The sequence below is a fragment of the Spermophilus citellus genome (genome assembly GCF_964194105.1).
Source record: "Spermophilus citellus genome assembly, chromosome: 3".
NCBI lineage: Eukaryota > Metazoa > Chordata > Mammalia > Rodentia > Sciuridae > Spermophilus > Spermophilus citellus.
Genome location: NC_138184.1, coordinates 204,870,479 through 204,896,656, shown reverse-complemented (window position 1 = coordinate 204,896,656; position 26,178 = coordinate 204,870,479). Strand labels below are relative to the sequence as shown.

The following is a 26,178-nucleotide window of genomic DNA, read 5'->3' as shown; positions in this document are numbered from 1 at the left end:
GTTAGCTACATCTGTCTATAAATCACGGGAAGTCATTTTTCAAAAACATAGTACATTGAATGTCTACTCTGCACCAGGAACTGTATTAAATCCTGCAAGATACTGAAATGAATGCAAGATTTGTGTCTCCAAGAAGTTTACACTAAAGATAAGGCATATATACAAGGGAGAAGTTGATCAGGTCAATTCTATTAAAAGAATAAAGAACAATGGGGCTCATTTTTGGCTAAGATTACTTTTGTCAAGAGTTAAGAAAGGCAGCTTTGTGAGATAGATACATCAAATGAGTTGGGCCTTGAATGTTGGTAGCATGAGAAAGGCATTCCAGGAAGAACTTAAAGCAAGATTCAAATGAGGAAAAATAATGTGCATTGATAGTAATAATGAGTCATCAACCTCAATAAGAACGAAAGCTTTATGTAAGGGCACCCAGAGGAACAAAACTGGAAGGTATACTGGAGGATATTGTAGAAGAATTAATATTTGTATTTTGTTTGAACATTATTTGTATGTGACTCAAATGTCATTATTTACATTGTAAACATATGTAAGACAGTGTAGGGAAAACAAGAACCCTGAAAAGACCAAGGGGAAATCCAAGTTGTACTCTTCATTCACAGACTAGAAAAATCAGGATAAATACTAGTAGAAAAGTTCTGCAAAAATCATTCCATTTTTAACAATGTTTTCCTGATGTGGAAGAAATGATGTAGCAGATTTTCCTCTAATGTGCTTAACTATTTTTGTTTCTTTTAACTCCAAATATTGCATTCCTAAGTGCATCTACAAGCTCAGGTAAAGCCAATCTCAGATTTGAATGAAAAGTGAAATGCTTTTAATTTTCAAATAAAATGCCTTCCTTGATGTCAAAATGGCTGTGATAAGATTAGCCAGAATCAGAGCTCTCATTTTACGAAAATAAGCAGCCAGTGACTGTCATTTTATTTATGCAGTCATCTGCACATTCATATCTGAATCCTTCTGGCATTTGAATATACAGCTTCCAAATTCAGGATCTTGTTGGGAGGCCTGAGTCATTCAGAAGCCGCAGGAATGACAGGCACTAACAAATCTTTTTGTGGGCCCTTAATTTCAATCTTTTATAGAGTTAGCCTTTTTAGGAGCTGCTGTCACTGTGGAACCCAGCAAGTTCCAGTAAATAGGCAAACAGCCTTTTGGCTCTCCATCATGCAAAGCCTGGTCTGGTCTAAGATTAGATGGATAGAGACAGGCTCCTTACAGAATCATAATAGGATGATGAGTCAATGCGTATGTGAAGGGAAGAGCCCTTAGAGTTGGATGAGCATTCATACACTGTGCAGAGATGCTACAGAGTACTATGGATAAGCTTATGGGACACAGACACTTGAAAACACACACACACACACACACACACACACTTTAATCAGAGAAGGCCCTTTTTATCTACTTTGAACACAATACTGAAGTTTCATCTGATAATTAACATTGGAACCTACAACCCAACCCATAAATTTGTAAAATCCAGTTTAGGGATTCATTTTATGGATTATGCAATGGTTTGAAAAAGTTTAACGCCTTGTCTAAGATCATAGCTCACCTCCCCTCAGCCTTTTCTTAGATAATAATAAAAGGTTGCAGTCTCTGTAAAATATTTAATGTAGGATATCTTAACTTTAAATGTAAGTTCTTTCATTCCATTACGGAATAAAATAAAATGGGTCCATTTTGTAAAATCAAGTTTGTTTTGTCCTACCTAAAAGTTAGTCTTTGAGTAAATAAGAATGTGTGTCACATAAATAAGAACTTTTCATGTCTTATATAGAAAAATTTTTGCTTATTTGTTGTAGTAGGACTTATAGAATAATGTTTTACAAGAACTACCCCCAATATTGGGAGAGGTCAGAAAGAAAGCAATTTCATTCACGTAGCCAAATGCATAAAACCAATGCCTTACCTAAAATTACTTCCAGATTTTATTTTTCCCTGTACTTACTCCATTTAAAAATTACATATCCCCCCAAATCCTGTGCATGTAAGGGCAAGCAACTTTCTTCATGTCTGATGAATAGTTCCTGATAAATGCTATTCCACCAGCTGGCTTTGAAATAAATAATTTTTACTCTTTCTACAATAGTAATCTTTTCTTGATTAATAAAAGATGCTTAGAAAAATAAAATGATATACTTGCTCACCTACCTGAGCCTGGAGTAATATGACTTTGTAGTTGTGTTGCATTTGTAAATACATTTTGGGGGGGGGATGAGAAAAAATCACCTTTTTTCTGCTCACTTTGAAATATAATCTCTGAGTAAACAATAATCTCAGGGCCTTCATTGAACAAACCACTCCTCTCTCCTCTACCTTTCTAATCTAAATCTGTCAAGTTCTGATAGATTCTGTCAACCTTGATGGCTGTATTGGAATGCAATTCCTGCAATTCCTAAGTTACCCTCAGCATTTTATTTGCAAATAAATATCAGAGTCCTTTCATTTTTTTTTTAAGACATTGTCTTACCCTTTGACTCAAAAGTTTGCATGTCTCTATGTGGGGCCACTCATTTGAAATGAAAAGCTATTTGTCTTCTGGCCACTGCATTCACCTCCATTGGCATAGAATTAGTTTAGTTGAGTTTGATCCTTTCAATTTCCATATTTTGTTGTTGTTGTTGTTGCTTAGAAGCTCATTCGCTCTCACTATCAATTGAATATGTGGAAGTACATCAGTAAAAACATTGCGTAGATTTATTTTAGTCACTTGTCTGGATTGAATATGAACCAAGGAAACTCCCAACAGATAAACAAAACCAAAGAAACAGAAAACAGAACAAACAAACAGCAACAACAACAAAACAACTACAGTCCAAATAAATGTTTTTCCCACATTTAAATTGTAATTTTATCACCAGAAGTCTTTCATTTTGGTGCAAATAATGAAATTCAAGACATTTGGAAGATTCTAACGTATGACAGGGAACATTTTCTGTAATCTGTTCTTCTGCCTTGGGCTTTGTCTCCATTGGCAAAGAACCGGGGAAGCCAGTGAGTATGTATCCCTTCTGCAGATGAATAAATCATTGTAGAAACTAGTGAACTTGAATAATTCAGGCTCCTCTCTCCAAAACTCTTTCCTCACTTTCATGTTTTGTCAGAAATATTTTACAGACGGACTCCTTCTTCTTCTCAAAGATACACTTTGACATGGAAGGAGCCTGTTCCAAAAAGACAAAATTTATTGAATTAGATACTTGTCAATTACCCAGACTACTCCCTCTTTTAGAGGTGGGAAGACTGGGAAGGAGGAAGCCATATGCATCCAGCTTGTAGTAGAGTCAAGTACAGACCTAAAGTCTCCTTTCTACCACCTCACACAAGCCTCACCTCCCATTTATTGTATTTTCCTTTTAGGGATGACTTTTTTTTAAAGTTATATGTCTAACCAAAGAAAATGTTTGCTAAATGTAGAATTTAAAAAAAAAAAACTAACTGGAACCAAGTATTCAAGAATATATTGAATGAAAAATTATGCAAAACATTTAAAGTTTTCACATAAAAGACAAAATTATATGTCTTATAAAAGTAAATTTCAGAAATTCTAAAATAGATATTGGTCAACATATTTAATTTGCAATATTCATTATGAATATATAAAAACACCAGCAAGCAATTAATGTCAGTACCATTGTTGATTAGTGCAGCAGCCACTGTCACATGGTCATGAGTTATAAAAAATTATCTTTTATAGCATAAAATGGTCACCTGAACGCTGTGAATGCTCATAATCACTGATGGAGTACAATAAATAGCCAGCTGATTTTTGTTTGCTTTCAACTAAATCCTAAATAACTCATCAGTTCTTAGAATTACACTCACTGGGCATAAACTATGTACTCTCCTGAAGCAGTTGTTGTATATTCAGTCTTCAGTAATATTTTAATCTCTTTGTAATGAATCATGAAATCTGTATTTAAAAAAAAATATTTGAATGACATTCAGGAGTATTTGCATCATGAATTTGTACATTCCCTACCATTTCCCTAAAGAAAGCTGAAATATACCACCAGGGAAAACTACATACATGGAAAGGGAGAAAAATAATTTGCTGAGGACATAACGTAGAAAGCACAATATCAAAGAGCTCTAGCCAGGTGGTAGGGGATGAAATCTAAACTGCGGTTTTAAGTGTATGCACCAGACATATTTTGCATATTCAATTGTGTTTTTAATTCTGGAAAGATAAATATGTGAATGAGGTGTTATCTGGCAACAAAACTTGCCTTGAAATTGAACACAATTGTGAAAATATTTTTCATTTTAAAATGAGGTTAAAAAAAAGAAATATCTATACAACAGAAGGAAAAGGCTGCTGTTTTGTTTGTGATAATAGATACCTAGAACTTTTCCCAAAAATGAGAGATTAAAATTCTTATTAGGCGTATGGAAAATAAATTTAAAAGACTGACAATTAATCTTTTAACAATTTATTGAGACATATTTGATATAAACTACACATAAATTGTAAAATATGATCAGTAAATCACAAAACCATTGCTACCATCCGGGGAGTTTTGCTATACACCACTTGCAAAAGTTGCCTAGTTCATTCCTGCCATCTCTCCCTGAGTCCAGAGTATCACTGAAAACAGCTCAAATACCCCTCAACAAGGGAATAGATAAATAATTTCATACCATAGAATGATATACAACAGTATATGATTGAAGGATTAATATGTAGAACATAGATTGAACATAGTATAGCATAGTCAAACAAAAAAACCATATAATTTCATTACATAAAATCTTGTGAAATGTAATCTAATTTATATTGACAAAAATTAAAACATTAATATTTAATTGGTTGTTTCAGGCAAGGTGTACAAGTTAAGAATTTAGCTTCATGTCTCTTAGTTCCTAGAGCCTGAAAAAAAGGGAAATAAAACAAAAGGCCCTGCTTTACTATATCAGATTTCAGAATTCCTTTAGGACTACGATGGGTTCTAAAAATCTGGCAGGAAGAAGATAAAAAGCAGATGCAAATGTGTTAAAGTAATAATCATGCTACCAGCTCTCTGTTTGCTGATGACTTCTTTTGCAAATTTGTCTTTTAATAAAGAGCACATTCTGCATAATAGTTCTTTTCCCTCTTTTTCCTTCCACTGGCTATCTGATTATAATGATATTTTACACTTAAGAATTTTCACATTATCTTTTTTTGTAACTGCTATAGTCATATAAAAAGGAGAGAAATGTTTTTTGAAATTTTAATAATGAGAAAACAGGAATCTTAGGTCTTAATTTTATACATGCTGCTTGGATATTCATTAGAATTCATATTCAACTCTTCAGAACACTTAAGTTCTTGAATGTTTCTTCTTGTTGAAAGACAATTTATGCACAGGTTGGTCTAGTTAGATTTCATTTAGTTGAATAAAGACAGAAGAAAATTGAAATTTTAAAAATTTAAGTTTTGAATATTGAAAAAAATATGACCTGATTTCTATGTGAAGAAATTATCATTCAATTGTTTAGCAAATTGAATGCTTACATGATATTAGAAGTTTTTAAAATAGTGATATCTTGTTTGTTCTCATAAACAGATCTGGTCATTAAAGATGATTGATGAATAGACTTGTGTGTGTCAACATTTTCATGAAAATATTAGCTAGACACAGAAAGCCTAAACAGATAATTAAATATTTGCAAATACATGTTTGATTATGACACCAGCTTGATCAAATAATGAGTGGATTTAAGGCAAATGGGTTAGAATGGAAATGTTTTCTGGGAATGCTACACCCCTGCTACCCACACACATACGCTGTTTTTGTTGTTGTTGTTTGTTTGTTTTTTAGTTGTCAGTGGACCTTTTTTTTTTCTTTATTGATATGTGGTGCTGAGAATAGAACCCAATGCCTCACACATGCTAGGCAAGTACTCTGCCACTGAGCCACAACCCCAGCCTCAAATATGCTGTTTTTAATTGCTAAACAAGACAAAATAATTTGTGCAGGTATGGACTTTTTATTAAGGATCTCAAAAGTTGATCCTTGCCATTTTGATATTTATAATAAAGGGCATAGGTGCAGTCATTTCTAATCACCCTGCATGTTTGTGTTCACCCTGAGTCAGAGCTTATATGCCCCCAATAGTATTAACAGCATTTGCAAGATTACATTTTTTTCCTTTCAATGAAAACATTATGGAATCAATTAGGTCCCAAGGCAAAAAAAATCAGTTAAAAAATTATAAGCTATTATATTTTATACGAAATATAAGATAAAGTGACCTTGAGGTAATTTGTCATGACACTTAAGGAATATTTTCACTATAAATGTAATAAAGACTAACATATGTCATTGTGGACTAAACAAGCATTGTTCATCTGGAGAATAGGTTTCTACATATCATGAATTACTAAAATTTTAAATAACTATTTTCTATAAGGTAGCAGAAAGAAAACAAAAATATCTAAAATGTTTATAAATAACAAAAATGTACTTAAAATAACTAGTCCATTTGTACTGAGACCACTGGCAATAATCTAAAGGACACAATAGCAAAAGACCAGGCCAGGAAGCCAGCTCACCATCTTGAGCTGAAGGCACAGCCTGCTTACAGTAAGGAAACTGTATGTTTAATGCAAAGAGCATTATTTCTAACAAGTAACTTATCTGGAATATAGTGCCATAGGGAGTTTGGAAATAAAAGAGTCAGCAATAAAGGACACTAGAGCCCTCATAGGACCATGATTAAGTATCTGACTGAGGCTTCTGCTTGTTTTTGCATTGGATTTTTTTTTCCCCTTTTATTCTGCGACACAAACTAGTCTCGTAGGAGGAAAACCTTGTCATCCACATAGTACATCACTCAGCTGGGTACAGATAACTACATCCTTTCCCTGTGGGAAGAAATCCTTTTTATTGGAACTTATGGGCTCATTCTTTATTTATTTGCATTGTTTGGCTGTGAGTTGTGAGACACTAGACTTCCCCTTCTTTACAGAGTCTATAGTGGGATCTTTAAGACTCAACCTCACATCTCTGTTCTGAAGCCTGACACTTCTGCTCTAAACTCTGACCTGCCTATATAAACATATGTGTGTGTGTGTGTGTGTGTGTGTGTGTGTGTATGTGTGTGTGTGTATGTATGTATATATAAAGTGCATCACACTCAAATCTAATGCCATATTTTTATATTTACTGTTAAACTCTGAAAAAATAAAATACCACAAAACAGGACCTAGAAATTACAAAATGCAATAGTAACTTGAGACTTGTACAATGGCATTTTATTTGATTTGTTTCCATAATCAGTACGATGGACCAATGAGTTAGTTACTCTTATTGTATATCCAGGTTTTACAGATGAAGGAAAGGAATAAAGGTCAAATTGTTTCAAATTGTTGAGTACCCCACACCTGTGTGTGATAGAGATTCACCTTAAACTCAGGCTATTCAACTCCAGAACTGGACTCTCCTGGCTTCCTGGACATACTGACTCTTCTGTTTTGTTGTTGCTGCTGCTGCTGTTGTTTTGATTCTGGAGATTGAACCCAAGCTCTTATGCAGGCTAAGCACATGCTGCTCTATCACTGAGCTAAATTCCCAACTGCTCCTCCATTTTTAATAACTAATTTCAAAACACAGAACTTCCTAGACATCATTTCTGCTTTTAATCTTTCCATTTTTGCTAATTCCTTGGCAAGTATGTCTTTTTTTCACACATGTATATATTATATATATATATACACAAATATGCATTCATATCTCTATCTATATATATATACACACACAAACGCATATACACATACATAAATACATCTATACATAGGTGTGTGTGTGTGTGTGTATATATATATATATATATATATATATATATATATAATAACTGCTGTGTGATGCTTGGAACTATGGTACATTTGATGTCTGAACTTACTTAATCATTACATCCATTCTGTGAGAGTGACATCGTTATATTCATTATATAGAACCTAAGTGACACTAAAGGCTATTGAGCTTGGAAGTGGTTAAATCAGAATGAAAGACTTCTCTTGCCCCAATCTCTGTACCTCCTCATTACTCTTAATTCCTTGTAAAGTGCTATTTATTTTCCAAAATTTTACCTTCATTAACTACCTATGCATGCTTTTACTAAAGGGATAATACCTTCCAACTCTTCTGCAGTTCCAATAGCACCTAAAATAGTCACAGCTTGATAATTATTTTGCGAATTTATTTCTAAGCTTTGAATTCCTGTCCTGGTTTATAAAAATCCCAAAATAAGACCATAAATTTCTTAAGTTTACTGCAAGATACTTAGGCACCTAAAAACAATCCCATGAATATTACATGACAAAAGACTTTCATGAGAAACATTGATGATTTGGTCCAGCCCATGGACTGTCAAGGCCAAGACTGATTAAATGAAATATTGATCCTCATAGATGTAAATAGTGTTAATTTTCCTAAATTTTCAAGTTCACACAAATAAATTTCAAATTATGGACAATCCTGAAACAGATATGTCCCCCACTCCTTTACAAATACAATTTGGCTAAAACATTACCTTGAAATGAGGAAATATTTATGATGTTTTCTTTCTCTCCCATCCAACATCTAGTTTTTAAATTTGGGTCCACACCACAAACTTGATCCTTTCCTCATTAGCCTTCTCTTCTACCCCTCACAGGGGAAATCTGGACTCCTGCGTTCCCCCAGATATCTCTTTTCTCTTTCCATTTCCATGTCTTGAGTCATGGTCCTCATTTGGGTTTTACTTCCCCAATTTTTTTTCCTTTGGTGTTCCTTCTTGCATGGTATCCATTGCTTAGCCATTTTGATATTCAAATATGCAATAAATGAGGAGGGATACTCTTATCTGTCCTTTTGCTGATATTCCTAGGAAAAACCTAAGGAATCATTATTTAGGTGCCTAAGGGTATCATTTCTTCCTATCAATGAAAATTTTTGTTTTGTACTGAAGAGGAGGTTTTTCCTCTAAAGGGGATTTAAATGTCCCCTGCCATGACTGTAGCTAGCATAGAATAAAGATCTGCTGATAAGTAGACTTATTAATGAGGACACAGTTTCCAGCCCAGAATTGCAGCAGAGCTTTTAAGCCAATTGAAGCCAGAATCAGGGCTTTCCATGGCATAATGAATGGAAATAACAAAGCCTATAGGTATTATTTAAAAAAAAAATCATTTGATTGTGCTTTTGCCAATTCAAAGTGAATTCAGACTGTGTACAAAGGCTATGAACCAAGGAAATTAAAGTACAAAAGAGATGACCAGGAAAATAATCACAAGGAGTACATGACACAGTAAGGATCATGATTGGTACCTCAGATGTTGGTCAGAAATTACAATGGGTTGCTAAGAGGAAATGGGGGATAGGAATTACGTCCTATCTAAAGTTTGTATGGCTTCTGGCTTATTAGTACGTACAGTAAAATGTCTATTATTCTCATTACCAAATGGAAGTTCATTCATTCTCAGGAGTATATTTTCATCGTCTTAAACCCCAGAATTAAAGAGTCCACCAAATATCACTGATTTTTTTTATATGTAAGAATATAACCTAACACTATTAATTTAGACCCATTATAAAATTCTATCTTAATAAGATTTATTCTGCTTAGCTGTATAGGTACATTGGGGAGCAGCATGACTATTTCCTTTCTCTAAATGCACACAGCACTTTAAATCTCCACCATATGATTACATGCACCTTTGAGTTGCCCTTCCTATCCTGTGAATTAATCCTTTCTCTGCAGGTGGTCTAAGAGTTTCTTAAAAACAGGGATTGCATATTATCTTGCACAGTGGACTAGCAGAGTAAGTAATCCAAACCTTCACACACAGCTAAATCCCTATCCTACTACACACCTTCAGGGACAGCATATAAATATCTTTAAAACAAATTAAACATCTTATATGTGAGGGTTTTTTTTAAATCTTTTTGCTTTGTCTTATCTTTCATTTTAGATGCTTTTCTTACATTAGAGAAGGAGCTACCTTTTGCCTTTCTAAAACCAGTTTTTAACACTGGCTTAGCTCATTACTCAATTCATTATAACAGTCTAAAACTAGTAACAATGGAGTAAAACAACTCCATTTGTTTTTAAGACTTAAAAGAATAAAGGAAACAGAAGGTCTTTAGTAAGAGTGATTCTGTTTCCTTCTTTAGCAGATAATGTGAAACAAAAATTCCTATTTCTGACATCCCCAAAATAAAGAATGTAATATTTAAATATGTTATAACTATGTTGTTAAATAAATTTTAATTATGATTATCTGACTTGAGCAAAGAGAATACAGTTCTCTCTCTACTTCTGTGCATTAAGGACTCCAGTTATTCATTTATATATCTTTGGAGTCTCCAAGACACAAACATTTGGTCCCCTACACCAATCTCGTTTTTCAAATGTGAAAATAGACTCCACAGAATAAATTGCTCATCCATGGGTGTCAAAAGCAAGAGTCAAGGACTTGAATTTTCATCCTGGATCTGCTTCTTATCATATTGCATAAGCCTGGTCAATCCAGAGCTTCTCCTGGATTAAATTCCTTTATCTGGGAAAGGATTTCTGAGGTTCCTTCCAATTTCATGATTCTAACATTTTTACTTCTCTTGTTTTACAATGGACCCGCACATGCTTTTCTATAGCAGTTACCTCTTTTACAGATTTGCTCTATACACAACTTGCACATTTTCCACACAAACAATAGATTGAAGCACAGCTCAGAGTAGCTTGTTGAGCTGATGTTAGTGTTAGCAATAAATGTGGGGCTTCCAATTGCTCAAGCAGCTGTGACAATCTTTTATGCCTGTAGACTGTTCTCCACAGTCTGGTGGGCTGTATTATCAGTCCTGTCGTTCATTATGACACGGATTACCTCTGGTCCCAGTTTCCAGCTAATCAGGCTCTGAGTCTCTAAATGGCAAGCATTTTTAATTTTTTTTCAAGAAAGCAAGTGTATGTACGTAAACTCATATGCAGTTTTTCTTTTGAGGATTTCTGAAGTCTAATTCAAGTTTTGCAGAGTTCTCTAATAAGGATATTTAAAAGATGAAGCATAAGTGACAAATATTTCTGCCAAATTATATGAAAATGGAGCCAAGCGTTTGTGCATTGTTATATGATCTATCTTAAAATGATCATAACCTGGTTTATAGCATTTCTGCTGGCCCTTCTGAATGTCTCTTTCTCAAAGTAAATTAGCATTTTTAAAAGATTTTCTTTACTTGGACGCATTTTCTCAGCTCTATGTTTCAAAATTTGAGACCAAAAAACATGCTTCTTTCACAATTGCTAAGTTTGATAGTAAATTACCTATTAGAATTTCAATTGATAGAAGCCTGGAACAGCAAGTTTGAAACAATACGTTGCATTTGTTAGCTAAATCACCTTTTAAACATCTCTGGTTATTTAAAAAAAATAAGCAAAGATAACAGACTTATTTTTAGATGTGAGAGCAGATATTCAGGAAAATTGCATGCCCTTGGAGTTTCAGTAGGTATTAGACTTGCTTGTCCTTAAAAGCAAGCTATTGGCTTTATACTATTTTAACACCCCACCTCAGGAGTTTCCAGGCCTACTTTAGCAGATGTACTCTCGGCTCTGTAGAGATTAATATTTGACTAAAGAAGGCTAAAGAATGGAACTTACTTGAAAATCACTGAATCTATTCAAGAAAACGTATTTTCACTCAATTCCCAATCAAAGGTGAAATAGTGTCTAGGTCCGCATCTCTTAATGATCACTTATCCCCTAGATAGCTGTTACAAATTTGGAATTAAATAAAAATGGTTTGTAACTGAGCAGGTGTCACTAGCAAATTCCCAGAAAACTAGTTAACTGACATTTTTCATTGATTTCTCTTCTATTAGAAAATGAAATGTCAGACACTATTAATTGCATTTTTACAATAAGTAGTTACAGCAGGAGTAATGGCTAAATGAATGTACTTCCTGTCTGATGCACAATGGATGTATTCATTTAAATGTATTCAATTTAGATGAATGCAATATGTCTATATTCATTACAGTTATATATATCTGTGGGCTGAATTGATGGGGTGGTAATTACTATCTTTATAAATGGAACAGTATTGTCAGTCTGGAAGAAGAAAACCTATTTTCTTATATTTTATACACCCACACAAGAAACACTTTCAAAATCATTCCTTCCAATACAGAAACATTACCCTTGAATTTCCAGTGGACCTAATGATCATAAATATGGTCTGTCGGTAGGCCCCATTTTTCTTCAGAGTTGCTGAGTGTTGCTGTCTGTCTTATAGGAAATGACAGAAGGGAACCGAGAGTCTTAAAATCTTACCACCCAGCATAGCTTGCATTTGTCATTCTCCATGACTTCTGCTCAGCTATAGGCAGCACATTGCATGGATTAGATTATTCTTACACCATTCAGGGTTATTCTTTGTGTTCAGTGAAGGTAGATCTATTAATATGTAACTGATTTCACATCCTTTTCTTTAATTAGTAGACTTTATTTTCAGAGTAGTTCTCAGTATAGAGAAAATCTGAGCAGATAGTACATGGTTTCCATAACTCTTCCCAAACCTTCTCTATTATTAAAATTTTGCATAATGTGGTAGGTTAGTGTGTTGCAATTGGTCAATTCATGTTGATACATTATTATTGGGGAAATCTGTCTTTATGTTATGAAGTTATATGGGTTTTAACACTTCCATATATATTTCAGGATTTCCAATTTTCCCTTTTATCACAATGAATCACGGGGAAGAAAGAAAGAAATCAAATATATTCATTCCTTCCTTCATTATTCATTTGTGCATTCTTTGATGGGTATTTATTGAACATGAACCTCTTTTTCTTCACCTAAGGATATTGCTTCATTTTGCTGATAAGGGCTGAATGTAGCATCTGTATCAGATCAGCAAATAATATGGAAATTATTCCCACCTCTTTTTTCCTGAGGCAGAAAAACATAATTAAGAAATAAAATAATAGCTCCTATTATGGTTATCATAGAATGCACCTGGGACTTCCTTATTTCTTTTTTAAAGTATTTTTTGGTGGAAGAATTGTATATAAATTTGTGCTGGGGAAGATGAAGTTGGTGGTATTGAGTCCTGATGAACAGGGGTTCTAATGGAAACGTTTGTAATCCTCAAAAATAATCTCTGTTCAAATGTAGCAGATTAGGGGGGCTGGGGTGGGTTGTGGCTTAGCAAGAGAGTGCTTGCCTCGCACATGTCAGGCACTGGGTTCTATCCTCAGCACCACATAAAAATAAATAAACAAAATAAAGGTATTATGTCCATTTACAACTAAAAAATTACATATTTTTAAAAGTTGTAGCAGATTAGGAAGTTTCTATAAAATAAGCAATTACATAAACAATCTCTAAATATTTGTTGTTTCATGAACACCAGTGCAATAAAGACTCTTGCATCTGACTAGAAGTCAGAAATTTTTTATTCTTTTCAAGTTAGAAATGATACTGAATTGTCCCTAATATAGGACACCCAGAGGAAATTTCACATGCTAATTGATTCACCTTTTAATATGGACATGTTGAATGAATCATTAATAAAAGAAGAAAAACTCTCTTTCACAACCATCAAGTGGACAACATCATACTTTCCCAGGAAAAGGATGAAAGGTCCAAGTTTTTGCAAATATCCTCTTCCAAATCTAGGAAACCTATAATTGCTTCATAATTAATTGTATGGAAAACAACTGATTGTAGTAAAATGGAAAAAGCATTGAGCATCAAGAACCTATAGTTCTATTTGTTAATCTACGTGCATTTACCAACTTTAATTTCTTCAGAATAATTTTTCAATAATCTCCTTAGACCTCAAAATCAACATTTAATAAAATTATAATAATAGCCTAAAAGGTGGATATGTTTGACTTCATACTCATTTACTCTACCATTTTCCAACAGTTAAAGCTCCATGATGGTTTATGTCACCAGGGAAGTTCATGTTATCTATGTGTGTAGTAGTGGGAAACACATTCTCTGATCTAGTTGTTTATTAATTTCAATTGGTTATTGAGTTTTTTTCTAAGTAACAAGCAACATACGAGAGGCTATAGAATGCAAAGAGCATTGCTTTTACAAAAGTAGTCACAACTTTGAGAAAATCAATACAAATAATTTTAATGTTAATTAAGCCTTTATGATACTCTCTTAACTATGTGTTTTATGTGTGCAGTTCTTAAATAGTCCAAAGTAATACATACACACACACACACACACACACACACACAAATATACATATTTGTGTGTGTGTGTGTGTGTGTGTGTGTGTGTATGTATGGTGAGATTTTTTTTAAAAAACTCTGAAAACCCTAATTATATAAACAAAATTTAATTTGATAGCTTAGGTACTGATAGTGGGCAAAAGATGACAAGGGCTTCTCTCATTTGCTCAAATTTCCACCAGTGATTTGTTTTGTAGCAAGGCATGGTAGTATACGCCTGTAATCCTAGGGATGTGGGAGGCTGAGACAAGAGGAAGTTCCAGGCCAGCCTGAGCAAGTTAGCAAGACCCTGTTTCAAGATGTATAAATAAATACATAAATAAATTTTAAAAATGACTTCAGATGTAACTCAGTGGTAGAGCACTCTTGGTTTAACTCCCCAGTAACCCCCCCCCCCAAATTGTAGATTCAGAATGGTATTTTTTTAAAAAAGGTTTTTCTAATGTCACATGCATTCAATGATGCATTCAATGATAAAAACACACACATGCACATATAAATACATGCACAAAAAAACATCCAAACATCATGTAGGAGATAAAATGTACTTTTTTAATTTGTTAGTTTTTAGCTGAGACTTCCTGAAAGAAAAAAATAGATTAATAGAAGAAAAACAAAGAGAAGTTTGATAACACTCATACTTGCTGTACACATTGGAAACTCAAATCACTAAACTTTCTAGAGTCTTCAGAAGTTGTCTTGGACTTCACACTTTAATGCCATCATTCTCTGAATCAAGGGAAGAAGTGATGCAAAATAGTCTGATTAAGATCCAGGAAAAACACCTTGAACCCGGAAATGGTTTTCCACATAGAGCTCAGTCTGCCTTCCCATTGGTTCTGAGTCTCTAGTGATGTTAAGGTCACCCTCATCCTACTGCAGAAAGGGATCTATCTGTATGGATGAAATTTTCCTATAATGATATAAATTTCTCTTACTAAATGGTAACATTTTTGGTGCTCCTTCTGTATCTGCAGTAGCTCAAAATGACAAGCTCTAAATTACCCTTTTGCCCAAACAGCATGTTTGAGGTGGCAATTTTGGCCTTTTCTAGCCATCATGAAGTGGTGCACTCTGGACTTCACCACCTGCATTTGCAGTGCTGAATGATAAGTGCTTCTCTAAAAATATCTCATTTTTACTCAAATATACTGCCAGCTACTTATTATTATTCCCCTTAATTTTTACTGATAACTGAAATCTTTAGTGCTGAAATTGCTTTAAGAGAGGCTAGCACTCAGTTTTCTAAGGCAAATTTTTTCCCTATTATAAAAATAAGAAAAATGAGTGAAAAAAAAAACTCTAAATCAAGTTTGTGTTACCCAACCTGTAACAAAAATGCAGGGAAGCAATGGAGCCAAAGGAAATTCCTGAGTCAGCAACAGAAACTTCATTGAAAGAGAAGAAAATGCACAGATTTTAAAGGAAGATTTTAGTTGGCGACAATAAAATAGAACAATTGGAAGATATTAGAATTATTAAATCAATCACTTGTATGTAGTAGTCTAAGGTCAAATGCAGGCTATCATGTAAATAAAAAATATGAATTCAGTCCCCAAAGCTTTGAACTGGTATTACCATCAAGAAGATAGGAAGAACCACAACTGATTTCTTCTTCTTTCTTTCTTTTCTTTTTTCTGTTTTTATAATCAGGGCACATATTCACAACCAATGGAACAGGACTACTACCTTTTTTCCTTACGCCCATATCTCAGTTTCAAGAGCATTATAGGTCTTTAAAATTATAATTAGTTTTTCATTCTCTGGGAGTTAAAGGTTCTGCATCACCCTGAGTCCACAAATAAGTTAGCAGAGATAACCTGGACTTACCTGGCATCTGGATAAGACTAAGTCATTGGGGTAGCTATGAGCATTGTAGTTAAATAGCTCTGAAATCAGGCAGATCTGAGCTTGGTCCAGGGTCTTCAATACTGTATGAGCTTCAACCTGTGTTTGTGCCATTGCTTCCCATGGCTTTAAATGGAGTAATAACAGAACATAGTACAGGGGTCATCATGAACATTAAGTGAATTAACATGCATCTGGCATATTTTTGGTTTATAAGGCTAGCTCGATGAGTGTTAGTGTGTAATGATTATTACAAAAATAAAAATAATTTGTTAGCAAATATCCATGTTTCTAAGTAAATGTATTCTTCTACTCAGAATACTTGTCACTTTATGGACACATCTATTATAAGCATGAGAAAAATTCTTTGTGTGAAAAAGTACATATTCTCTCCTCACACCCACAACATTAATTTTAAAAAGTAATTAATTATACAGACTCTTTATTAAATTACACCATAAAATGCCCATTGATGTTACCTAATATTTTTGGAATGACTCTTGCTATGATAACTGTCATACTCAATTTGTAATTGATTTTCAACATTTTAATGGAAAATTGAGAATGATTAACAAGAAGCTTCCTTTTATTTCATAAATGTTCTATTCTATTAAACAAACTTCCAAAAACATCTTCCACTAAGCAAATTGTGAAAAGAAAAATAAAGGAATTATATCTTATATGCCAGTTTTATTCATTTTTATAATTAAAATTTACTGACAGAAATGATGGCTATTTTTTTGCTCTTTTTGTATTTATTCCACATCTTCAAATATATTTAAAGATTATGCAATAATTTCAGAAAGTAAATGTTAATTTACTTGGGGAGCTATTTTATCAGTAAAATACCCTATTACCCAACACAAAGCCAAAAAGTACTGCATGTTTACAGTGTATTTAACTGAGACAGGAAAAGGAAGACAGCTAAAGAAAAGAGAGAGAACCTGACCTTTGTCTTCCAATTAATCAGTCTGAACTTGATAACTCCTCTTTAGCAACTTGCAATTATTATTACTCTATCACAATTTATGTTTTTTTTTTCTCTCTTTACATGTAATTCTATCCCACATTATAGAAACTTCTGAGAGTAACACCCAGGAACAAGTGGACATTTAGAAGTTGCTCCATAAGAGATTCTTGAATGCACAAATACTTAATGGTTAGTTGAATAAATGAATGGTTAGGTGGAGGAGGCAGCATGACCCAGTGATTAATGTGCTCCCACTTTACCATTACCTAGCTCTCTGATCTGTACAAACCCTGCCATCACTAAACATTAGTTACCTCCTCTACTAAACAGTAAGTTGGGTGTCTGTGCCACCTCCACCAATCTGAGACTTTATTCTCCAGCCTTCTGGTATATATAGCTGGCCTCACTCTGCACCATCTGAGTAGATAGTTCAGTTTCACACTCTAGAACAGACCTACCTCACACTGGGTAAGATCATAGACAGAAGGTGTGGATCACTTATGAAGAGCAAACTTGGCTGCTTATCCAGCTCAGCCTCAATTTCAAATTTGTCAAAGAGTCTTACAATTCTTTTTCTCTCTCTCCTTCTCTTTCCTTCACTTACCCTGTCCCTCCCTCTCTTCCTTTGCCCCTTCCCTTTCTTTCCTTCCTTCCTTCTTTCCTTCCTTCCTTCCTTCCTTCCTCCCTCCCTCAGTGGATCTTACTCCTGGCCATTGAGTTATTATCATAGAATACCCCACATAATCTAGACTAATAAAGGAATACATTTTTTTCCAGCAGATCAAGTCTGAATTCTCAATTATTTCTTGCTTCGGTTCATGAGACTGAGGTGTTTTTGATCATCAAGGCATAGTTAACCAATGTCCAAGGTACATGATTAGTTTTCTAAGCCTGTTGTTCCAATGACATAATAAAGAAACAGAAAATAAGTAACCTGTAGTTCTACTCCAGACCCTGGAATTATAGGAAGGAAGGAGAAGGGGAAAACACCAGATAAGAAATAATGGTTTCCTGATGCTAAGTCTACTGCATGAAGAGATTTTGCACTGCCTCAGTGCTATCTGCCTGCATTGGCTCTCAACAGTGACTACATCAGCAGGCCATTATCTTGGTTCTTTGAGCACCTAGATTTTTGTCCCAAAAATCACTGAATATATCCTATTCAGTAGCTTTTGTGTCCATTGTCCTAGAATGTCACCAAATTCTTTCTTCTGGTCTCTTGGATAAGCAATCAAGATATTTGGTCTACTCTTCTGTTTGTTAAAGATACTCATGCTCTTTTTGCTGGTTGCCATTTGTTTTTCCCTGTTGTATTTGAACTTGAATCACTATGCTTCCATGTCTAAATTAATTGTCTCGTAACTTCACCTGCCTTTGTGAAAACTGCCTAAATTATTTTTGTTACTTTTAAAAATCTGGTCAGTGACATATCTATCATGTAGGCTTATGGTCTGATTTCTTTGATTAGCAGGTTGGTCATTTGGGAGAAATGAAAGTAAACTCAAGCCTTTAATGTGTTTATCATTCTTTATATGAAAGTGTGTCATCTACTACATACAGTCACCCATTCAATTGGCACTAGGAAAATAAACTAGGACATGTAGAGAGGTATGGGCATTATGCATTAATTTATGTAAAGCATAAATGTCCTGAACTAGACAATATGGTGTTTAACATTGTAGACACAAAAATGAATAAAATGTTTCCTTTCCTCAAAGATTTTGACGGAGCAATAGACATGAATGAAGTTAAAGCCAATTGCATACCTAGGGATAGAATTAAAGAGGACAGTATGGGAGCAAGGGTTGATATGAGATGTTGCTGGCATGGTAGGAAGAAGCTTTTATGGCATATCCAGGGGTAGGCTTTAAAGGGAATGGCAAGTCTAAGCCATTTGTTATCACAGGGCCTAGGAACAGGTTGTCAGATTCAAATCCCTTTTCCACTTATAAATTTAGTGACCAGGAATATATGATCTCTTTGAGCATTGGTTGATACATTTGTAAAATGCAGGTAAAAATAGAATTAATCTCATGGGGTTGTTTTGAGGAATACTTGAGGTAACACAACTACCTGATACATAGTTCATACATAGTAACCACTTGTCACAATGAATCCACAGGCAATGAGAGAATCAACAGGATTTTAAGGAGGGGAATGATATAGCTAAAACTGTTTGAGATAAAATATCCTTAAAGTTGTAATGATAATGGTTTTTAAAAAAACATGAAGCTGGGCTGGGGTTGTGGCTCAGCAGTGGAGTGCTTGCCTAGCATGTGCAAGGCCCTGGGTTCTATCCTCAGCACCACATATAAATAAAGATATTGTGTCCAACTAAAAAAAAATAAATGTTAAAAAAAAAATTAAGCCAGGCATGGTGGCACACACCTGTAATCCCAGCAGCTCAAGAGGCTGAGACAGGAGGATCAAAGCCCACCTCAGCCAAAGCAAGGTGCTAAGCAATTCAGTGAGACTCTGTCTCTAAATAAAATATAAAATAGGGCTGGGAATGTGGATCAGTGGTTGAGTGCCCCTGAGTTCAATCTCTGGTATCAAAAGAGAGAGAGAGAGAGAGAGAGAGAGAGAGAGAGAGAGAGAGAGAGAGAGAGAGAAACCCAAAGGCTAGACTGTCTAGCAGGAATGAATGCTTGTGGAAGATAATTAGGCTGGAGTTGGAGATTATAAGGTACATCAGGCTCTAACTATAGTGTGAATGAAGGCACTCCTAGAGGAGTGTATGTACTGGATTGATTGATTGGCTGCTGGTGGACTGTGAAATCACATGGGACACAGAAAGTCAATAAAGGAGATACAGTAGGAACAGAGAGAGTGCTTAATTACCAGGCAGAATCACAACCTGGAAATAGGCAACAAGAGGAAGGATGAGTAAAGACCAGGGCTTCTTTGACAGAACTCATATGTTGATTTACATGTTAGGGTTAATGCTAAACTCGAAGTTACTTCTACCGTGTCATACTTTTCCAGGAAATAATGAGTCTCACCCTAGCTTTTAGTCACAAAAGTATTAAATGCCAATTTGATTAATATGATATCTGGCTATGCTATCAGAGAGAAATATAACCAATATTTTTTTTTGCCTTTTTTGTTTTTTAAAGGATTTTTCAGAAAAGGAAAAGTCCACAGCAAAGGCCCTGGAAGACGTAAAGGCAAACTTTTACTGTGAATTATGTGACAAGCAGTATCACAAACACCAGGAGTTTGACAATCATATTAATTCTTATGATCATGCTCATAAGCAGGTAAGCCAAAGTGGGGACAATCCTTCATATCCCTAGATTTATACCTTCAGAACAGAATTGGATGAATTTAGCATTATTTACTACCACCTAAGACTCTGAGGTGATATCATTTATGTCTTTTTTCTTCCTTGAGAGGTTGTTTTCTGTTTAAATGTTAGGTGAGGTCATTTTTTTTCCTAGAAGTACCATAAAACTGGAGGTGAACTTAGGGATGATCTAAGAGTAGACTGACTTATTTATTTTTATGTGTGAAAACCAGGAACCAACAAAAACAGTAAAAATAGTGTCACACTTAAAATCACCAAACTCACCAAAGTGAGTACTAGGACAGAATCTATCGCATGGTCTATTATGATCCATTTTTTTATTATTATTTAAAGATTCAAAGATCTCTAGGAGAACAACTTTCAATGATAGGTTAAAACTTCCTAAGAATATTCTTTTTAATAGTGTCAAAATTGTTAATTAATAAACCACTTTTTTTAAAGAGAGATTGAGAGAGGGGGGGGAAGAGAGAGAGAGAGAGAGAGAGAGAGAGAGAGAGAGAGAGAGAGAGAATTTTTAATATTTATTTTTTAGTTCTCGGCGGACACAACATCTTTGTTGGTATGTGGTGCTGAGGATCGAACCCGGGCCGCACGCATGCCAGGCAAGCGCGCTACCACTTGAGCCACATCCCCAGCCCAATTAATAAACCATTTTAAGTACACAAGCAAAAAATCTAAACAGACAAAGTCAAGGGCTAATAATGGCAGGTAGTCACATTTCAGTTCATTTTCTTAAAAAGTCTTATATGCATCTCTGATATCAATATAGATATTCTACCCATGACAGCTAATATTATATACTTCTACTTGACTGTAAAGGAGGAGAAAATTATTCACATCCTGTTCGACTTTATCTTTGATGGTACGGAGATTTTGGCAATTTAGGAATTAGAAGTATTAGATGTCACTGAATAAGAAATTCCACATAGCCAGAGAATTCATGCTAACAGCTGTGAGAGGGTCAACACTTCTGATGCTAAAATGGACTTTATGGGTTGAAATCTGTGAGTAAATCTTATGCACTCTACACATAAAATATTTATTGAGAGAACATAATTTTTTAAATTTATATTTATTTAGTGTATATGAAGTATATGGCTGTTGGAAATACAGAGCAAAGGAAGACACAGCTTCTGTCTTTAAGGATAAGACATGTGTACATAATTGGCTCCATTTCTCTGGCAAGAGCAAGATCAATGGAATAAATTATTCTAGGACTATAGACACCATATCCTTGTGTAAATAATAATCACCTCAAAAGTTGTTAATAATGCACATTTCTGGAATAATCCTCAGATATTCTAATTTAAGAATTCTGATATAAAGCCTAGGAACCTGTATTTTAAAATAATTAAAAATGAAAAATGTTAAACATGTATAAAAGTGAACTATATGTCTATTACACAGCTTCAATGATAATCATCTTTCATTTATGTGATCACCACTTAACCCCACCTCTAACCACTACTACATTATTTTGAAGCAAATTCCAGACATTATAGAATTTTATCTTAAAGTATTTTGAGATATATAATGATACTTTTAAAACATAGCATTATCATCTCTAAAATCTAACAGTAATTTGTGAATATCTTGTTTCCCTACTTATCTCACAAATGATTTATAAATTTGGGTTCTTTAAAATCAATATCCCAAAATAATCCCCTACTTTTGACATGTCAACATGTCTTTAAGTTCTTTTAACATATTTTAATTTATAGATTTTTCACTCCTTTTTAAAATCTTACTCCTTGCAATCTGTTTCCCATATTGAATATTTTGCAGAATTCTTCCTATACTTGTGGTTTTTTTTTTAATTTGTCCCATATTTTTCTAGTTCTTCTATGTTCCCTTCAAACTGGCTTTATAGGTAGAAATCTAGTCAAATTCAGACTTTGATTTTTTTATGACAAGAATATATTAGAGGGTGTATTAGATTTAAATTGCTGTGATGAGAAAATCAATTTAAAGGAGGAAAGATTTATTTGGCTCAGTTTATCAGAAGTTTTAGTCTATGGTAACTTGGCTCCATTTTATAAATTGATTTTATTTTTATAAATACACAATAGCGAATGCATTACAATTCTCATTACACCTATAGATCACAATTTTTTATACTTCTGTATATAAAGTATGTTCACGCCAATTCATGTCTTTATACATGTACTTTGTTTTTTTTTACATTACAATTTTTATTACACATATATACCACAATTTTTCATATCTCTGTTTATATATAAAGTATGTTGATACCCAATTCATGTCTTCATACATGTACTTTGGATAATGATGTCCATCACATTCTGCCATCCTTGCTAATCTCCTGCCCCCTCCATTTCCCTCCCACCCCTCTGCCCTATCTAGAATTCATCTATTCCTCCCATGCTCCCCCTCCCTACCCCACTATGAGTCAGCCTCCTTACATCAGAGAAAACATTTGGCATTTTTTTTTTGGGGGGGGGGATTGGCTAACTTCTCCAACACCATCCATTTACCTGCAAATGCCATGATTTTGTTCTCTTTTCTTGCTGAGTAAAATTCCATTTGTATATATGCCACATTTTTTTTTTTTATCCATTCATCCACTGAAGGGCATCTTGGTTGGCTCCATTTTTACTGGGTTTGTGGTGAGGCAAAATATCAAAATATCAAGGTGGAAATCATGTAATAAAGCAAAGTTTTTCACCTTGTGGAAGACAGGAAGAAGGAAAGGATCAAAGGGACCTGGGCCCTTCAAGGGCAGGCCCCCAAGGTCCTACTTCTTCCGACTATGCCCCAATTTCCAAATTTCCACCAACTCCCAATAGCTCATTAAATTAATGGATGAATCCATTGATGAGATTAGAGCCCTCATGATCCAATCCCTCCCAAGACTCTCTCCTCTGTCTGCTACAGAATTGGAAATCAAACTTTCAACTGGTGAGCTTTGGGGTGGGGGCATTTTAGATCCAAGCCCTAACACAGAGGGCAGATTATATCCTTCTGTAAGAAGGCAATCTGTTTGTCTCTTTTTTATATAACATTAAACTGAAATAGTGGGTTCAAGTACTGTCAGCTTGAAATGATGATTCTAATTCTATCATCCCTTCTTCATTTATTAGATGGAACTTCACTTAAGCTTTGCTATTCTGGGGATTTTTTGCAGGTAATCTGCAGGCGAGACTTTAAGAAAAATAAATACAATGAGTATTTATAGAATTAAAAGATGAGAGAAATTTTCTTCAAATTATGACATTTGATCTTGACCTGTGCTGAAGGTGAGGAAACAGAAAGGCATCAGCCACCTTGTAACAACTGTGGAAAGTATGTCCTACCAGGCTAATCTCCTGCCCCCTCCATTTCCCTCAAGTCAAGACTGCATGGCACAGCATGCCCTGTACTCTGGAATTCTGTCTGATTAATTTCTTTTTTTTTTTTCACTCTCCTGAATCTTATTTACAATGGCTTTCCAACATTTTGATAAAACGACCTTTTTACAATCCTAATTGCATCTACATGCCCACATCTGTTTATCATTAGACTTATTTACATTCTAACTCTTCTGGGCATACTCTTTCATGGTTGAGTTTCTGAAGTGTGCTACTGTGTTACTGATGAAAATGGAAGAATTTGGTCCCCACCTTCATGAAACTAGTAACCTCAGTGAAGAGACAGATATATCAATAGACTTTAAAATAACTTAAATGCTTGAAACACTTAAAATTATATGCTAAATACATTTAAAAGAGAGTCAAAAACTGATTTAAGAAAAAAGGAAGACAAATGAACTGAATTTTTGAAGTCCTCACAGCATAGGGGCAGTTACAGAGCATGATACGTGGAGGAGCAAATGATGCCTTCTCACTGCTAAAGTTACCATCATTCTCTTTCAGATCTCTTTAACTGTCTTTGAAACTACATCCCATTTCCTTTATTCTTCCTTTGCAATATATTTTGCATCATGTCTTCACTTCGCAATCTGATTTTCACCCATTCTTATTTAATCTCATCCTTGGCTCATTACAAGAGTGTTCTAACTAAATAATAGTACTATTCCTGTTACAAATCAATATATCCACTATGGTCAGATTAAACTTCCCAAACTACCAGATTTGTATTCTCCTTACCCTCCTAGGAAATCTTCAGTGGTTGGTGACTGACTTTTGAAAGTCAGAGTCTGAACTGTTGGGCCTGTCATTCAAAACCTCCACAATCTGGCTCTTGACTTCATTTCCAGATTTATCTCCTGGAACTCCAGAATTTCCCTACAGTTTTTCAAAAGATGCCTTATGTTTTCCCACCTGCTCCTCTTGGCTCAAACTCTTCCTTCTGCCTGGGATGTCCTCCCATTTTCTGACTGTCTTTTAATACATACTTTCTGCATATTTAATGTATAGATTGACAACTTATATCTGGATATTAAAGAAGCTTAAATTTCATGCAAACTGCTTTAATGCAGTTTTTCAAATTCCTTTTTACTCAAAATATGTTAATATTCTGGAGAATATTTGTACATGCTGCCTGCTTTGGGAAACATTAGAATAATTAAATTTGCTCTAGGCCTTGTTAGACTGCTTTCTTGGGTAATGTTAAAATACTTCCATCTAAAGATTCATTTGGCCCAAAATATTTTGAAAATCACCTCAATTTGAGATGAAGCTGAGTTTAAAATTTTCTTTTTAAATGAAACTGATTTTTTAAGTATAGAAATAGGAAGTTCACATTAACATAAAATATACCAAAAAAAAAAAAAAAAAAAAGAAAAAGAAAATAAAAACCACCCCTGACTTTAAAAGCTAAATATGTCCATTTGGGTCTTGCTTCATTAAGAGCTCTCCTTCATAGGGGTGATCATTATCATCATGATGATAGGAATTTGGCTAAGAATAATTTTTGGCTTGAGGAGTGTGAACAGTTGCCATGAATTTATTTTCCATTTGGATCCAGATGAAATATCTGGCTTCTTCTATTGAACTTCCAATAATATTATGGGGGTTTGGGGGTGTACTTAGAAGTAAATCCAAATTCAAGTAGCATTCATTTCATTACTCATCAATAAAACAACTTGAATCTAGAAGTAAAATAGTATTTGAATTCTCCTTTGGCTTTTCCTTCATTTATTTATAAGCACTATGTATATTTCAGTTTAATAAGTGATTTCTAAAGATTTCTTGTTTTCTATATCTAAATAGCAGTATTATTAAATGTTTATTTTATTGTAAAAATGATATTATCATTCATAGTGAAATTTTAATTCTAGACAAATGAGTCAATATGTAACTTTAAAGAAAAAAGTAAGACAGCCTGAGATTTGTCAAATTAAATGGATTTCATTGGACATTTAATACTTTTGTGTAACTTGAAAAAACATTAAGCTATTTTGGGGGGGTATTATTTGTGGAGAAAGATAGTTTATCAGTAACATAGCTGAGGGTTTTTTTTTCCCTCTCCAATGAGGAAAAATAATGACTTTTCTAGCTTTGACAGCCTCTCTATACACAGCTCACGTTTTTTGGAAACAACACAGTTATTTTAGCTATTGCCTTGAACATCTTATAATTCTGTGTAAACTTTCAGCATTATTCCTAAAAGCAATTTGAATGTGTATACAAATTACAATCAATTGGACAAAAATAGCACTGTAACTATTAATATAACTAGCATGTCAATAACAATTAATTTCTTGAGAGAGCATCTTCAGGCCATAATCCCTTTCTCAAGACTATTAGCTGCAAATATTTTATACAGAAATGAATAGTGCATCTACACATGCAGCTGAAGACTCTCCTGTCCCAGAAACACCCAGGCTTATTTCAATTTAAAACAAAAATGAG

The 26,178-nt window shown here is 34.3% G+C and overlaps 1 protein-coding gene across 1 annotated transcript in view; it reads left to right on the top strand.

Annotated features, from left to right (window-relative positions):
- Nucleotides 1-26,178, top strand: part of ZNF804B (zinc finger protein 804B) — a gene marked incomplete at its 3' end in the record, with an annotated part of 520,665 nt that overhangs the window by 408,302 nt on the left and 86,185 nt on the right. The window contains exon 2 of the mRNA XM_081287342.1: nt 20,175-20,318. Coding sequence (XP_081143468.1) covers nt 20,175-20,318 — 144 coding nt within the window. The remainder of the gene's footprint in view (nt 1-20,174; nt 20,319-26,178) is intronic.